General features: G+C 38.1%; 1 protein-coding gene across 1 annotated transcript; it reads right to left on the reverse strand.

Annotated features, from left to right (window-relative positions):
• Positions 1-15,954: 15,954 nt before the first annotated feature.
• LOC141147692 (uncharacterized) lies at positions 15,955-16,931 on the reverse strand. Its single transcript, XM_073634897.1, has 2 exons — positions 16,747-16,931; positions 15,955-16,658 (listed from the first exon to the last, which is right to left on the reverse strand). Exons 1-2 carry the CDS (start codon positions 16,899-16,901, stop codon positions 16,046-16,048), a joined length of 768 nt encoding a protein of 255 aa, XP_073490998.1. The 5' UTR covers positions 16,902-16,931; the 3' UTR covers positions 15,955-16,045.
• Between the last annotated feature and the right edge of the window lie 982 nt (positions 16,932-17,913).

Consider the following 17,913-nt stretch of genomic DNA (forward strand, 5'->3'; position numbering starts at 1 on the left):
TTCTCATCCAAATCTTGCGGAATCCACCTGTTTTGATTGTGTGGTATTTCCCCTTTTATGATGATATAGAGTGATGTTGTCTGTAATTGCAATTGTAACTGTAACTGTAATTTTTACTGTTGTTTTGATTAAAATGAAAATTTTATAAGGTCTTTTAACTCATCCTTATACCAACTATGATATACCAATAATTGAGTACCGGAATAGTCCCCTTTTCCTTCCATTTTGGGGGGGTCAGGACATGAGTCGTCAGTAGCAGCAACTGCGACTGCGTCTTCACCCCCTCTTTCCCTTAATTATGATCTTTTGGGATGATGGTACTTATATCTACGATCAACTACATTGTAACTTAGGCGACGATATTTCTTTTGCTTATCTAAAGCAAAAAAAGTGCGTGTATATAAGATTGTTTAAATCATATAGGGTGTATTTTCATATTCCAGACTGGGACTTCCGAAAACCTTCTATGATCAGATGTGTTCCACAGCAGAGAAATCCAGTGACATCTGTGCACATTAGATCTGGTGACTCAGGTGCTCCCCCAATGTGTCCCCACTTACCAAAAGTAGTCACCCCTGCAGGGGTAATGCACATAGAGTGGGTAGCTGTAGGTGGATTTTCTCCTTAGGTAGCCTTTGGTCCTCTGCACCTCCGTCAGCCCGTATCTGCGATCCAGAGACTCCCAGCATAAGTTCTAAGTCCGGGCGCCTCCGATTGTTTCACCTCACCAAACGATCCTGTAATGATATATAATCCATGCTATGCAGGCAGCTGGATCCTGTAGAAATAGTCTGTGCAGGGATTCCCTTCCTCTTGCTGCTACTGAACTTCCTGGACCCTTTAGCCTCTGGGAGATACAAGACATCATCAGTGGGAGATTCAGCTCACAGGTGTCCATCCAATACTCCAATAGCTGACCATTGTAAGCACTGTATTTGGTAAATGATTTGTCTCAACCTTCTAACTGCCCCTTTTGCTGGACAGCTTAGCCTGTTAAAGGAAGTTGAAAATAGCAGTCTTATTGGCAGGATAAAGAGGCAATAAACTATGTCACAGTTGGGGATTAAGAAAAACAGACTGCTGTGGTAATGCTATTGACCTATTACATCATATGCCTGTAGCGCACCCCACAAGGATCCCCCACTTCTGCACAGCCAGGCACATTGAATCTTCACAGGCAGGAAATGGTCCATAGCTTTGGTTTTTTTATTTTATTAGGGGGTTAACAACTTGGATGGGGGGGTTTTAGGATGCCCACTTGACAACTTAAACTTCTTCCTCCTTGCGCTACTTTACACAGCTTCTGCTGGTTCACTCCTGAGGGAACTTGACAGACTCCTTGTCAGTTCAGTAACAGCCCATTACAGACAGGAACTCACATTCCCTTAACAGCAGCACATATGGAGTGAAACAGTATGATTTTACATAATAACATTTTTGCATCACCCGGACTTTTACATACAAACTTATTTACTAAGACAAAGTAACGTGCAAAGTGCATTTACCCCTAACAAAGGTACTAGGATGAGGCAGCACTAAATCAGCCATTCAAAAGTAGGATTCCTCCAGATGTTTGCCAGGTGTTTCTTGAGCTGTAGCAGGCTGGCTTCTCATCTCATGCATTCATAGTTTTGGGGCCAGCCTCACTTGGCAGTCAGTGGCATGTCGCCAATAATATTTTTAGATATCTGTGGCATTCTGCTCATTGACCACTGTTAGAATCTACTATTCATCAAATAACATATGAATGAATGGATGAGATCTTTTCAGAATAATTGAGTTGAATATAAATATTTATATCTCTTCTATGTATGGATACGGTGAAATTATATAGATTCCTATACTTGTAAAAGTATACATATAAACTTCATAAGCAGTTCTATGGAGAGCAAACATGTGTTAGTAATTCAGGAATCTTGAGCTGGGTTCTCACCTTAGCCCATCACATGAGAAAAAAGGTTTCACATTTCTTAAGTTGTAAAAGGTTCAGTATTTTAGTTAAGATTTTAGGATAAGTTTGTTTATATTACAATATTTCTTGATTAGGATATTAATAAGAACATTAGGTTTTTAATTAATATTATATATAGTATTTGATCTTATATTAAAATAAACTTATATTGGATAAGTTAAATGATTCTACACATAGCTGCTCTTGCCCACTCCTCAGGAATGTTAAATCGTAGAGACTGAAAAAGCCCCATCCTTGTGTGAGGTGGGAGGGAAGCTATGTCTCAATACATTAAAGCCTTCAGTTTTCTGTAGGACAAGGAAGCTCAGAGGAACTTTTAACCAGCCCTTTTAATAAGATAAGATAAGGTGGGGGCTCAATTTAGGAGTAAAAGGAGTTGAACAGAGAGATTTGCTGGCAGACACGACACACCACAAGACATTGAAGAGAGCTGGGACAGCTTCTCATACATATACACACATATCTGATTCAATCTTCATCTTAAGAATGTAATACATCATTATTATTTTTACATTTTGATATTGTTCTTTTAATATTTTGTTATTTTTGTATTATTAAATCAATTTTTTAATTTTTACACAAGAACTGAATGGACTTGGAACTTTTCTCATCAATATGAATTATTGACTATAGCAATATTAATACCATAATAACAATCATTTTCCATTGGCGAGCCTTAGCCATTTTCATTTTGTCCGATTATTGAACATTTTTGAATTATTTCTGCTTTTGCTTGCCGAGAGGGAATACAAGCACAAGCATTGATTATGCAGTCAAGCTTCCTGGAGAAATAGAAACAGCAAATGAACTTTCGGAATCATTGAATGAACTTTTCTCATCAATATGAATTATTGAATATAGCAATATTAATACCACAATAACAATAATTTTCCATTGGCGAGCCTTAGCCATTTTCATTTTGTCCGATTATTGAACATTTTTTAATTATTTCTGCTTTTGCTTCCCGAGAGGGAATACAAGCACAAGCATTGATTATGCAGTCAAGCTTCCTGGAGAAATAGAAACAGCAAATGATCTTTCGGCATCATTGAATGAACTTTTCTCATCAATATGAATTATTGAATATAGCAATATTAATACCACAATAACAATAATTTTCCATTGGCGAGCCTTAGCCATTTTCATTTTGTCCGATTATTGAACATTTTTTAATTATTTCTGCTTTTGCTTCCCGAGACGGAATACAAGCACAAGCATTGATTATGCAGTCAAGCTTCCTGGAGAAATTGAAACAGCAAATGAACTTTCGGCATCATTGAATGAACCTGGAATTATAGAATCATCAAAATTGGTGAGACGTTTGCGCACGTGCAAGAAAATTCTGTTTCTTGATGATGTAATTTCCCGCCAAGAGAGGGAATGCGTGTTACATGAAGAAAGTCTGTTCTAAATTGGTAAGTAATGAATTTTATTGATGAATTGTCTAGTGAGAGTAAATTAGAATTAAAAAATCTGTCAAAATTTGTTAAAGATGATGAATTATGGTGTTACATGTTCAATGAATGCTTACAGGCCAATATTACGATACAAAAATCAAAATTTACTTTTAAGAAATTCAGCAAACAGGTTATTAACTTGATAAAGGTGATTAATGTTTATGACACAATGATATTAGGAGTTCCTAAAAGGGATGTTGTTGGTACAAAAGGGAAAACAAAGACTCAGCAGGATAACAATTTATGTTTTAATTGTCCGATTTTGACTGAGCGAAAAGATGATTTGCAAAGTGCAATTCAAATAAAAGATATTCAGTTGTCTGAATTACAGAATAAAGTAAAAAGGATTTGTGTAAATTCTAAGCACAGTCAAGTAAGAGTTTAGAGATTAATGGTAGTGCAGATTCTAAATAGAAGTCTTTGGTACCAGATATGTGGTCTATAGAGATTGATGACCAGGATCATGAAGGATTGCTTAAGCCAAAATTAATGAATAAAGATGCAGTATGCACAAGTCTAGACAGACAAAAGCAAAATGGCGATCAGAGAGTTGCCACGTGTGAAGCACACCCAGATATGGTGAGATACACGTCACAGGTAGAACCAAAGTTTCAGAGCAGACAGGAAATGTTACTTGCTTACATTGTAAGAAATGTGGCCATGTACACAAAGAATGTTTAAAATATAAATTAGATTCACAAAGAAAAACTTTGGAATTAGAAAATGAGGACATTTCTGAGCAATTTATTCGTCCTTCTCCAAACAATAGGTTGATTGATTTGCCTTATGCCTCAGAAGTCAAACAGATCAGTACACTGGCTGTTAATGACAGTTCAATCAAAATGACAAGCAATGCTCTCAATGAGAGAGATGTAATACTTCCATTGCCAAAATCGGGTTAAAAAAAAGTTTCTGAGACTTTTCCATCATTAAATTATGTTGCTCCAATTTTAATAGATGAAGGTGGAAGGCCGTGGTTACATAGTTTATTAAATGGTAGGAAAACTAAATGGTTAATAGATTTAGGAGCTGAATTCAGTTTGAAAACAAATTATCTGTGAATATTGATTCTCCAAAATGTATTTTAATTGGTTTTAGTGGAAAAGAAAATACAGTTGCAAATAAAGTTTCTGATGTGACTTTTGAAATTCCAGGACTTTTGAAAACTAAGATAGATATCTAGTGTTGCCAAAATTTATAGAATATTTTAGGCATAGATGTGATTAGTAAATTAAATTGGATTATTGATTTAAGTAATTCTACTATATGGAAAGATTCATCTAGGCCCAAATCTATGTTAATAGACCCCTCCATTTACAGCAGTTGGAAGTTTTTGTACAGCAGCTGACATGTCTTCAGATTATAATTGGCGACATACAGGAACCAATCTCATATTGGAACAATTGGCTCGATCACATAAAAGTCTTTGGAGTCAGACCAAAATTGATACAGGTTTGTTTAACCGGTTCCCAACCGGTGCACGCCGATGTACGTCGGCAGAATGGCACAGCTGGGCAAATGGGTGTACCTGTACGTCCCTTTGAATTTGCCGCCATGCCATTGCGTGTGCGCCGCTGGCCGGGAGCTCCGTGAGTCAGGTCGCGGGTAAAGTAAAGTAAACTAGCATCTCCCTATTCAGCCTAGTGACAGCATCACTGATCTCTGCTCCCTATGGTCCCAAAAATGTGCCAAAATTGTCCGACGTGTCCGCCATAATGTCAAAGTCAAGATAAAAATCGCTGATCGTCGCCATTACTAGTAAAAAAAAATAATAATAAAAATGCCATAAAACTATCCCCTATTTTGTAAACGCTATAACTTTTGCGCAAACCAATCAAAAGCTTATTGCGATTTTTTTTTTTACCAAAAATATGTAGAAGAATACGTATCCCCCTAAACTGAGGAAAATACATTTATTTTTTAAAATATTTTTTGGGGATATTTATTATAGCAAAAAGGGAAAAAAAATGTGTTTTTTTCAAAATTGTTGCTATTTTTTTGTTTATAGCTCAAAAAATAAAAACCACAGAGGTGATCAAATACCACCAAAAGAAAGCTCTATTTGTGGGAAAAAAGGACGTCAATTTTGTTTGGGAGCCACTTCCAACGACTGCACAATTGTCTGTTAAAGCGACACAGTGCCGGATCGCAAAAAACGCACTGGTCAGGAAGGGGGTGCATTCTTCTGGGGCTGAAGTGGTTAAAGATATTGAAATAAAAATTGAGGGAAAAGATCCTAAGCCCCAAATTCCATATAAATTTGCCACAAGAATTAATAGGTCCAGTTTCTGACATTGTACAAGAATTTTTACAATCTCGTATTGGAACAATTGGTTCGATCACATAAAAGTATTTGGAGTCAAACCAAAATTGATACAGGTTTGTTTAAAGATATTGAAATAGAAATTGAGGGAAAAGATCCTAACCCCCAAATTCAATATAATATAGTCCAGTTGCTGACATTGTACAAGAATTTTTACAACAAGGAATATTAAAGAAAGCACAATCAGTGGTAAATAATTGTATTTGGCCTATCAAGAATGCTGATGATCTGTATTCTTTATCAGTTGATTTAAGATCACTGAATAAATGCATTACAAATAACAAACCTATTGTTCCTAATTTGAATTTAATGTCACACCTGGATGCCAAGGCCGAAGTATTTTCTGTACTGGAAATCACCAACAGTCATTTTTCTATATCTTTAACTAAAAGCTGTCAATATAAACTTGCCTAATAAAGAAACCTATGCATTTACTAGAATAATTCCAGGATTGGACATTAGTGACGGTATAGTGCAGGAGTGTATAAAGAAAGTATTATCAAAATTCTCTAGACCAGAATGTACTTTCCAGCATGTGGACAATTTTTTTTTGTCTACACGGAGTTTAGAGGAACATGTCACTTTTTTGTCTGAGTTATTTACTCTGTTACAAACAGCAGGGCTGAAACTGAACACAAAGTCAGTTCAGTTAATGAAAAGTCTAGTAGAATTTCTTTATATGCAAATTAGACATGGACAGAGATGGTTATCACAGTAAAAAGTTAGCAACATTTCTGCTATTCCAATTCCAACATCTTATAAGGCATTATATCAATTTTTGAGCGAAGTAAATCGTTGCAAAAAGTTTTTACAGAAATGTGATGATAAAGTTAAACCATTATTTGATTTTTTTTTTGAGACAAAAAAATGTTTTGTTTGATCAATGGGGTCAAACCCAGACAGATGCCTTTGAAATGTTGAAAAGGGATTTGCAGAATGCTCCTTTATTGAATACAGTTGCAGTTGGTTTGTCAATGCCTATTGTTTTGCATACTGATGTATCTGACAATTCGATCTCACTGACTTTGTCATAATTAAAAGAAGGTGATCAGAGGTTTGACAAATATGGAAAAGACATTTTAAGCAATTGTTAAGTGTTTATTTTGCAGTCAAGGTAACAGAAAAGATTGTGAGATCTAGTAAGATCATATTATAGACATCTGATCTATCATTAAAACTTCTTTTAGAGAGAATAAATTCAGGAGAATTACATGACAAATATTGCCCATTTTATTAAACTTTACAATTTAAATCTATACAGGTATGAATCCAGAAAACCTGTAAGTGGTATTTTTAGAACAAGTGCTGAGAGAGGCTTTGAGCCAGTATTTGTTAATGTTATTAAGAGTTGTTTAGCAGGTCTTCCTATGTGTTACCCAAAGAATGGTTATGCTATTCAGCAAAAATTCTACAGAAAATTGGAAGATGAAAAAAAAAATTAGGGAGGTGCATGCGCGGAGTCTAGCAGGGCAGACATGCATTGTTAGAGCTCCACACCGCTGAGGAGAGAAGAGAAGGACAAAGCGGAGCCTGCAGGCTCAAAAGGTATCCATTTGAACCTTTTTGCCCCAGGGAACAAACTGTGAAAGTTTGGGCAGGAAATATGGTACTGGGAGGAAACCGTGGCAGAAATAAAAATCACCTCACAAAGAGCTCACAGGCACTCACTGCAGCTGAAGCAGCTCCAGTCACCTCACAAGATACAGCATCAGGGCGCTCTCACAGACAGAAAATGTCACAGCAAGACTCTCCATTTGAGTCAGATACAGAACAAATCCTCTCACAAACTTCTCCACAAGCCTCCTCAGCATCCCCAGTAATATTATTACAATTTGAAAAGATGCTTCATAAGGCTTTAAAACAAACCTCAGACCAAATAACAAAAAGCCTAACCAAAGAAATAAGAGAGCTGGGAAACCGCACCGCAGCCTTAGAAATAAAAATGGATGAAATTGAAATTACAACCCAAGAAAATATAACAGAATTGGAACAATTAAAAGAAGAGAATTTAATACTTCAAACTAAGCTCGAAGATTACGAAAATAGAGCCAGACGTTCAAACTTGCGCATAAGGGGAATACCTGAAACTGTGACAGACCTGCAATCTACTATTACTGCTTTATTACAAGAACTAAAGCCAGATATCCCTATTGAACGTTTAGAACTGGACAGAGTACACAGAGCCCTCACAGCCAAAAAGAAAGATGGACCCCCACGTGATATAATCACAAAATTTCATTATTACAGAACGAAAGAACAAATACTAATTGCTGCAAGAGAAAAAAAGGAACTTAATTTTCAAGGACACAATTATCAAATTTTTGCTGACCTATCCCAACTTACTATTACTAAAAGACGATCCATGAAACCCCAACTAATGGAACTGCAACGCCACAACATTATGTATCAATGGGGTTTCCCCTTTTCAGTCAGATTTAACTACCAATGTACAATTTACAGAAGCAGATCAGCAGATGAACTACAACAAACCCTTTTAAAATTAAATCTGACAGAACCCACAAGCAGCAACTCTCCCACACGCAGAAGAATGGCATCATCTTCACCTTCAGGCAGCACCCAGAAAATATCAGAACAAAATGGGAATCATCATTCTCACAAAAGAGGCCGTTATGCCACATCATCCATGGACCAAGAAGATTCAATGGACTGACATCCTATTTCCTGATATCTCTTCATTTATTATACTAAGAGATGGTTCTCTATAAAAAAAACCTGTATTTATAACTGAATGTAACTGCATTCTGATAGTCACACACTGTATGGGATCAAGTTACATTCCAGTTATATTTCTTATTACTTCTGATTCATATAGCCTTAGAATATATAAGTGAAACAAGGAAATTCTTGTTCAGTTATATATTTTCAGGTAATAACAATAGATTTATTACTTTTTAGGACAAATATGTTCAATAATCCAGAAGTAATGGAAGCTTTTTCTTTCTTTTCTTAAAACAAATATATTATTACCTAACTAGTTCCTAGAACTATGTTTTTGTTTATTCTAATCTGAAGCAATACAACCTCAATTTTATGAGTTAACATATCTAAACAGTTACATATGAATAAAATATGTAATTGTTTACTCTAAAAGGGTTAAAATCCCCAAATAATTCAAACCATCTTCATCAATACCAAAGTTATTAACAGTGCCTTTCTAACTGAATTATTTAGCCTAGGGCAAAACTAACCATATACAACCACCCTGGAATAAATAATTTCAACAAAAACTATATTCTGCACTCCAATTAATGAATCATCATTTTGATGTCTTTTGACATAGCACTTCTCTCCTGTAAGCGGAAGATCCGTGTACCCCCATTAGCCCTCCTCATTCTCCCAACCATATTATGTGGGAGTGTGACGAAGGCACTTATTCCCCTGAGAGAGATATTTATTCTCTTTCACGGGTAAATTGTGATTACTTGCAAAAAATAATTTATACAATGTATCATCTAATCTCATATGTTTTTTGTTTACTCTTTACTCCAGAATTCACTGGTTTCTTTCCTATCTTTGCATCTCTTCAGTCCACACAGGTTGATCTGCGCAGTCAGCTCTGCATAACAAAAAGTAAGTCAAAACTATTTGATCTATTGCCATGGCACCACTGAATATACTTTCCCTGAATGTTTAGGGAATAAATGTCCCTCAAAAAAGGACCAAAGCCTTCCGTACTTTCCATAACAAGAAGGCTCACATAGTATGCCTCCAAGAAACACACTTCACCAAAGATTCTACGCCAAAATATATTTCTCCTTTTTATCAACAAATTTACACGGCTTCTGCCTGTACCAAACAAAGGGGTACTCTAATTGCATTTCACCGATCCACATCATTCACCTTATCATCAGAAATTAAAGACCCAGAAGGTAGATACCTGATACTCATGAGTTAAATAATGGATACAGCAATCACGGTGATTTCCTACTACGCTCCTAACAAACAACCTACACCATTCCTCTCACATATATTACAAGTGATTAATACACACAAAATAGGAACAGTGATAATGTGCGGGGATTCGAACCAGGTCCTCCTCCCATTTCTAGATAAATCACCTTTTACACCATCTAAAATAACCTCTAGATTACCTTTTCCTCAACTTCTTTCCAAATACAATCTGGTAGATTCGCGGAGAGAAAGTAACCCAATGAAAAAGAAATTCACTTATTTCTCGCACCCTCATCAAACCTTCACCAGAATAGATCATATTTTTCTAACAATAGGAATGATACCAGAAATTATTGCATCAGATATAATTCCGATTCCGTGGTCTGACCATAATGCAGTATACACTACTATAGCCTCAGCCATACCAAAAGCGCATGACCCAACGTGGTACTTACCGGACATAATGCTCAAACACCCACTACATCAGATGGCCATTGAACAAGCTTTAAAGGAATACATAACAATTAATAATACAACAGACATTTCCCCAATAACACTGTGGGAAGCTCATAAGCCTGTCTTGCGTGGTACAATACAAAGACAAATGGCACTATTTAAACGGGAACGCAAAAATCTAGCAAAAAAACTAGAACTCAATTTTAATGCAGCCTACATATCATTCCAAGATAATCCATCTCAGAGTACAAAATCTCATCTGGAAAAATCTAGATTGGAATACGATCTATTTCTCACTGAGTCAGTTGATAAATCCCTCAAACGCTCCAAACACAATTTCTACATGAATACAAACAAACCAGGCACATATTTGGCACGGGCATTAAATTCAACTAACAAATCTTTCAAACCAATACGTTTGAAATTATCAAAAAATGTTTATACTTGTAATCCAGTTAAAATAGTCCATAAATTTCACTCACACCTCGCAACTTTATACAAGACAAACAATGAATTTAATCCTACAGAGGCTGAATCCTTCTTCTCAAAAATAACCTTACCTGAGTTGTCTCAGAATCAAAAAAGCAGTTTGGATGAGCCTATAACTATAGATGAAGTTGCTAACGCCATAAAAGACCTAAAACTTAACAAAAGACCAGGCCCAGACAGCTACTCGGCTTTATACTATAAAACATTCTCAGAAATACTCTCTCCCATTCTCACTGAAACTTTTAACAAACTTCTAGAAGGACATTCTTTTCGGCAAGAAACTTAATGGCAATTGTTTGTATGATCCCAAAACCCCTTTCTGATGATACTTCCTGTGTGAATTATCGGCCTATCTCTCTGTTAAACCTTGATATTAAATTATTAGCAAAAATAATAGCAAAACGCCTCAATAGCATTATAGGAAAATTAATACATAGAGATCACGTTGGCTTCATGCCAAATAGACAGGCAGGCGATAATATACGCAGGGCAGTGTTATTGGCACATATTGCTAAAAAACGGAAAATCCCTTTATGTTTTCTATCTCTCGATATTAAGAGGGCATTTGATACAGTATCCTGGCAATATATGCAATATTCATTACAAAAATGGGGTTTTGGACCCCACTTTTTAACATGGATCAAAGCATTATATAATAAACCCAAAGCCTATATAAAATATGCTGGATACAAATCTGATGCCTTTAATATCGAAAGAGGTACCCGACAGGGTTGCCCATTATCTCCCTTATTATTTGCCCTTATACTCGAACCCATGGCCCAATACATCAGAACAAACCAAACTATAACTGGCATTGAAGTAGGAGGTATTACACACAAATTATGTATATTTGCAGACGATATATTACTTTTTCTATCATCACCACAGGTCTCTGGTCCTAACTTAATACCAGCTCTTGATGGATTTGCAGCCCTATCTGGCCTTATGATTAATCCTAAGAAATGCCTAGTGCTTAATATTTCGCTCACAAACATGGAATTGATCCCGGCTAGGGCTGCACTCCCATTCACATGGGCAGAAAAATCAATCCCATATCTTGGAATTCATTTAACAGCATCTCATTCTGACTTATTCTCAACCAATTATCCTCCTGTATTAAGACAGATCACAAATCTAATAAAACAATGGTCGCAACTTCCTTTATCCTGGATAGGGAAGATTAATGCAATCAAAATGACTATTCTACCCAAATTGCTTTATCTATTCAGAGTCCTCCCTATTCCAATTCCTTCCTATTTTTTGAGAATAGTACAAAAAAGAGCAACTTTGTTTATATGGGGCTCTTCTTAACCACGTATACCTATACACACACTACATCTTCCCAAAAATAAAGGAGGCCTGGGATACCCTAATTTTACTAACTACTACAGAGCAGCACATTTGGCCAGTCTGTCCAAATACCATGCAAAACAGAAAATCCCATTATGGGTATTTATAGAGGCTTCAGAAAATGACCCTCTATTAATATCAAACTTGTTATGGCTTGATCCTAAAGACCGCTTTAGAATTCATAATCCCATAACTAAACACTTCTTATCTCTCTGGGATAAACTAAAAACCAAATATCAGTTACAATTCCACACAATCCTCTCCTTTCTTTTATCAGAAATCCGGCCTTTTATCCGGCATGGATCTACCCAAATTCTTTTAAAGCTTGGACAACATCAGGCATTCAGACACTAAATGACTTCATAGCATCTAAATCATTCCTTTCATTCCCATCGCTTAGAGAAAAATATGATCTACCAAACTCTGAGATATTTAGATATCTCCAAATTAAAAATTTCTATACACCATTCCTAAAGGAGGATACACCATTATCCCAATTATCCATTTTTGAATCAATCATGAACAAAAGATCCATTTGCTAAAGGTACAATTTCATCACTTTATAATCAATTTTATGGAGTAGTAAATCTTAATAGACCCTCTTACGTTCAGAGGTGGGAGGAGGACCTGGGACGAACTTTAGAAGACACGGACTGGTCTAACATATGGCTCACATCTAAGTCATCTTCACCCAACATCTTAGCACTGGAGACAAACTATAAAGTCCTAACTCGCTGGTACCTTGTACCCGCTAGAGTGGCAAAATATTCACCTAATACCTTAGCTCTTTGTTTTCGAGGATGCCCAGAAATAGGCACACATTTACACATATGGTGGACGTGCCCAGTAATCCAAACCTTCTGGAAGGAAGTCTTCGTGATTGCATCTAAAATATTTTAAAAAATAATACAACCAGATCCATATATAACTTTACTTAATCTAAAACCGGAATGGTTAACACTCTCTCAATTCAAACTTATGATCCAACTAATAACGGCTGCAAAACAAACAGTGGCCAAGGCATGGAAATCTCCTACATTGGTACTAGCAAAAACAATTCACAGAATGAATAATACAATGTCCCATGCTAAGATGGTAGCTATCGATCAAAATCAAATTCCAAAATTTGAAAAACTTTGTCATCCTTGGATAAAACAACAGTTCCTGTCAAATTTCAATGACTCTGTCCTGTTGCCATGGTAACAGATTAAATGACTTACAGAGATACCCATTCTAAGGCTTCAAAGAGAACTAAAAAGAATAATAAACTGACGAGCAGGACAACCTTGTGGACCATACCTCTGCCTTTCTACCCTTTTTCTTCTTTCTCTTTCCTTTTCTCCACCTTACGATTAAAGCTCATTATCAGAATTTATTTGACCTAGATACACTCTACCTGTAAACAATATGTATAGTAGGTATAAATCATTTAAATACCTACAAAAGTAACTAAGGAAATGATATATATATTTAATTTAGGTTTACGTGAACCCAATGTTTAATATTTGAAATTTCATGATATTTACCTATATAAACCCTACTGTAAAACAATGAGCTTACTTTATAGATCCTTGTAAACTTACTTTATGTATCTTTATAATATTGTATACTCAATAAACTTCTTTTGACAAGGAAAAATAAAATTAGAGTACAGCACGCATGACTCTAAGGCCCCTTTCACACTGAGGCGTTGCAAAAACGCGGTAAAAACGATGAGCGTTATTACCGCGTTTTTACCGCGTTAGCGTTAAAAATAGCGCTAACGCCCATGCGTTTTTATAGCGTTTTTGTCGCGTTTTTGTAGCGTTGGCGTCAGCAAACAACCCGTCCCCCTTACATCACATCCTGTGCACTTCCTGTGTTTTCGTCAGAGAAGAAAGATAGACAAGTGCGAAGTGAGAAGATGGAGTTCCATGAGCTGCTGTTGTTATTTGTGCTATATGTTTGGGAACATATTCTCCAACAACATAGACCACAACGTCGCTTTTGGGTTCATCCCATCACCCAAATGCACTCTGAGAGAGGACAATTTGTGCTGCTCTATCGTCACCTGAGAGAGCACCCTGATAAATTCCGAAACTACACTCGGATGAGCATTGCAACGTAAGTATATCCTAGTTCACCCCTCCAAGTCCCAAACCCTTCCAAGTCCCAAACCCTTCCAATTCTAACCCTAATCCCACCCCACCTAGTCCCTAATCCTGAGTGTTACCAGCAGCTGGCAGGGCTCATGCCCAGGTGCAGACTTTAAAAAGTTCCTGCTTTTCACACTTGCCCTAACCCTAATCCCACCCCTCCTAGTCCCAAACCCCCAATCCTAACCTTAATCCCACCCATCCTAGTCCCAAACCCCCAATCCTAACCTTAATCCCACCCCTCCTAGCCCCAAACTCCCAACCATAACCTTAATCCCACCCCTCCTAGTCCCTAACCCCCAATCCCAACCCTAATCCCACCCCTCCTAGTCCCTAACCCCCAATCCCAACCCTAATCCCACCCCTCCTAGTCCCTAACCCCCAACCATAACCTTAATCCCACCCATCCTAGTCCCTAACCCCCAATCCCAACCCTAATCCCACCCCTCCTAGTCCCTAACCCCCAATCCCAACCCTAATCCCACCCATCCTAGTCCCAAACCCCCAACCATAACCTTAATCCCACCCATCCTAGTCCCAAATCCCCAACCATAACCTTAATCCCACCCCTCCTAGTCCCTAACCCCCAACCATAACCTTAATCCCACCCATCCTAGTCCCTAACCCCCAATCCCAACCCTAATCCCACCCCTCCTAGTCCCTAACCCCCAATTCCAACCCTAATCCCACCCATCCTAGTCCCTAACCCCCAATCCCAACCCTAATCCCACCCCTCCTAGTCCCTAACCCCCAACCATAACCTTAATCCCACCCATCCTAGTCCCTAACCCCCAATCCCAACCCTAATCCCACCCCTCCTAGTCCCTAACCCCCAATTCAAACCCTAATCCCACCCCTCCTAGTCCCTAACCCCCAATCCCAACCCTAATCCCACCCATCCTAGTCCCAAACCCCCAACCATAACCTTAATCCCACCCATCCTAGTCCCAAACCCCCAACCATAACCTTAATCCCACCCCTCCTAGTCCCTAACCCCCAACCATAACCTTAATCCCACCCATCCTAGTCCCAAACCCCCAATCCTAACCCTAATCCCACCCCTCCTAGTCCCTAACCCCCAATCCCAAATCCCACCCCTCCTAGTCCCTAACCCCCAATCCCAACCCTAATCCCACCCCTCCTAGTCCCTAACCCCCAACCATAACCTTAATCCCACCCATCCTAGTCCCTAACCCCCAATCCCAACCCTAATCCCACCCCTCCTAGTCCCTAACCCCCAATCCCAACCCTAATCCCACCCATCCTAGTCCCAAACCCCCAACCATAACCTTAATCCCACCCATCCTAGTCCCTAACCCCCAACCATAACCTTAATCCCACCCATCCTAGTCCCAAACCCCCAATCCTAACCCTAATCCACCCCTCCTAGTCCCTAACCCCAATCCCAAATCCCACCCCTCCTAGTCCCTAACCCCCAATCCCAACCCTAATCCCACCCCTCCTAGTCCCTAACCCCCAATCCCAACCCTAATCCCACCCCTCCTAGTCCCTAACCCCCAATCCCAACCCTAACCCCACCCCTCCTAGCCCCAAACTCCCCTTCCTAACCTTAATCCCACCCCTTCTAGTCCCAAACCCCCCGTTCCTAACCTTAATCCCACCCTTCCAATGTCCCAAACGCTAACAATGTCACAAACCCCTACTAGCTGTTATTTATAGCAACAAATCTTTTTCTTTCCATAGATTTGACTATCTTCTTGATTTGCTGACACCTGTGCTGTTGAGACGGGATACTAATTGCAGAGTTGCAATATCACCATGCGAACGTTTACTTATAACGCTGAGGTAAGCTATGTTATGATTCCATGCATTTATTCTTAAACCATAAAAAAACAACAATTTTTGGTTTGAAAAAGATAACATTTATTTGTATAAATTGCACAACAAATGCATAAAAAATAATACTTTATTAATATTTTCAAGAAAATAATTAGAGATCCTGATAGAATGAGGTGTGAGGGTGCGAATCCTCTCTAGCGGTGTTAGGAGGAGTAGGAGGAGGAGGAGGAGGAGGACCTTGCATTGGGGGATAGTAATTAGGGGGCATGTCATATTGGCCTGCAATGAATCTTCTATTATATTGTGGTGTCATGGACATGTTTGACCCACATGGCGCATGAAAGGACGGGGCACGGTATGATGGTTCTTCCCACGGATTACCATAATGATGATGTTGTGGGTTTGGCATTTCCGGGGCTTGGGTGTTTGATTTTTGCTGGAAACTTTTGATAACCTTCATTAGCTCAATGCGAAGATCACACTGGTATTCCTGCTTCACCAGTGCAATCTGAGGGATCAAACTTTTAGTGAAAGCAGAGATTTCGCTGTTTTCTGATTTTTGGCTGTCAATTAGGTTTCGGACTACTTCGATGAATTCTTGTGTTTGCTGGTTTTTTTTCGGTTTTGCTCTTGATGTTGATTGTCGTGGTGGCTCCAATGTTTCTCTGACATCCTCCTCATCATTTTCCTCTTCTGGTTCTATATTTGTGTTTTCGGTACTAATCTCCTCTGCCTCACTCTCACTATTTATATTGCTTTCTGTTCTGATTAAAATATACATGATTAGACAGTGATACGTGATTATTGTTATTATTTCTATACAATGCTATTATGAAAAATGTTACTACTTACTGTCTGTCCTGCATCACTGGTTTTAAGAATTCCAGTTCATAATAGTGACAGTACATCCTCCCTTGTTTTCCGCTGGATCCACTTCTTATTTGCTGCTGTCTGGTCAATTCCCTTTTAAAGTTATCTCTCAATGTTTTCCATCGCTGCTTTATCATTTTTACTGAAAGATAAATTAAATTGTTTTTTTACAGATATCTTGCAACCGGAAACACATATTCATCGCTGCAATATGAATTTCGCGTTGATATATCAACCATAAGCGAAATTGTGAAGCAGACATGTGATGGGATCTGGGATCTGCGAAGTACAGTCATGCCAATTCCAAACAAGGCTAAATGGGAAGATATTGCAGAACGATTTTTGAACAAGACCAATTTTCCAAACTGTTTAGGAGCTATTGATGGAAAGCATATTAGGCTAATAAAACCATGTCATAGTGGTAGCCAGTATTACAATTATAAAAAGTATTTTTCTGTTGTTTTAATGGCAGTTGTCGATGCTGACTATAAATTTATTTATGTTGATATTGGATCATTTGGCAGCAATGCAGACTCCGCTGTTTTCCAGCATAGTATATTCAGAAAACGTCTTGCCCGTAGTGAATTTGATTTACCAGATAACCGACCACTGCCCGGAACGGAGGGACCCGAAATGCCATTTGTGTTTGTAGCCGACGATGCTTTCGCTATTCAAGAACATCTCATGAAACCTTATTCGCTGAGAAATCTAGACACACGAAAGAGGATCTTCAACTACAGGCTGTGTCGGGCACGTAGACTTGTAGAATGCGCTTTCGGTATACTGGCGAATAAATGGCAAATATTTCTTAAACCAATAAACCTTAATGTCGAAAACGCATGTAAGGTTATTAAGGCTGCGTGTATACTACATAATGTGGTGAGAGAGAGAGATGGAGTAAATTTTGAGGATACTCTGTCACACAATATTGAGCTTGCAGATTTTCTACATGTACGTGGACCAATAGTGGGATTCACGATTAGAGAGGCTTTTGCTGACTATTTTATGAGTCCGGCTGGTGCACTTAGTTGGCAAGAAAACATGATCTAAATTTTCAATGTTTTACGACTAAATACTTTGATGTATGTTTATTAAGCCATGTATCTAATTGCTTCTGTTACATGTTATAACAAATTAAATTGTCCATAT

Source organism: Aquarana catesbeiana, linkage group LG06 (assembly GCF_042186555.1).
Source record: "Aquarana catesbeiana isolate 2022-GZ linkage group LG06, ASM4218655v1, whole genome shotgun sequence".
Lineage (NCBI taxonomy): Eukaryota > Metazoa > Chordata > Amphibia > Anura > Ranidae > Aquarana > Aquarana catesbeiana.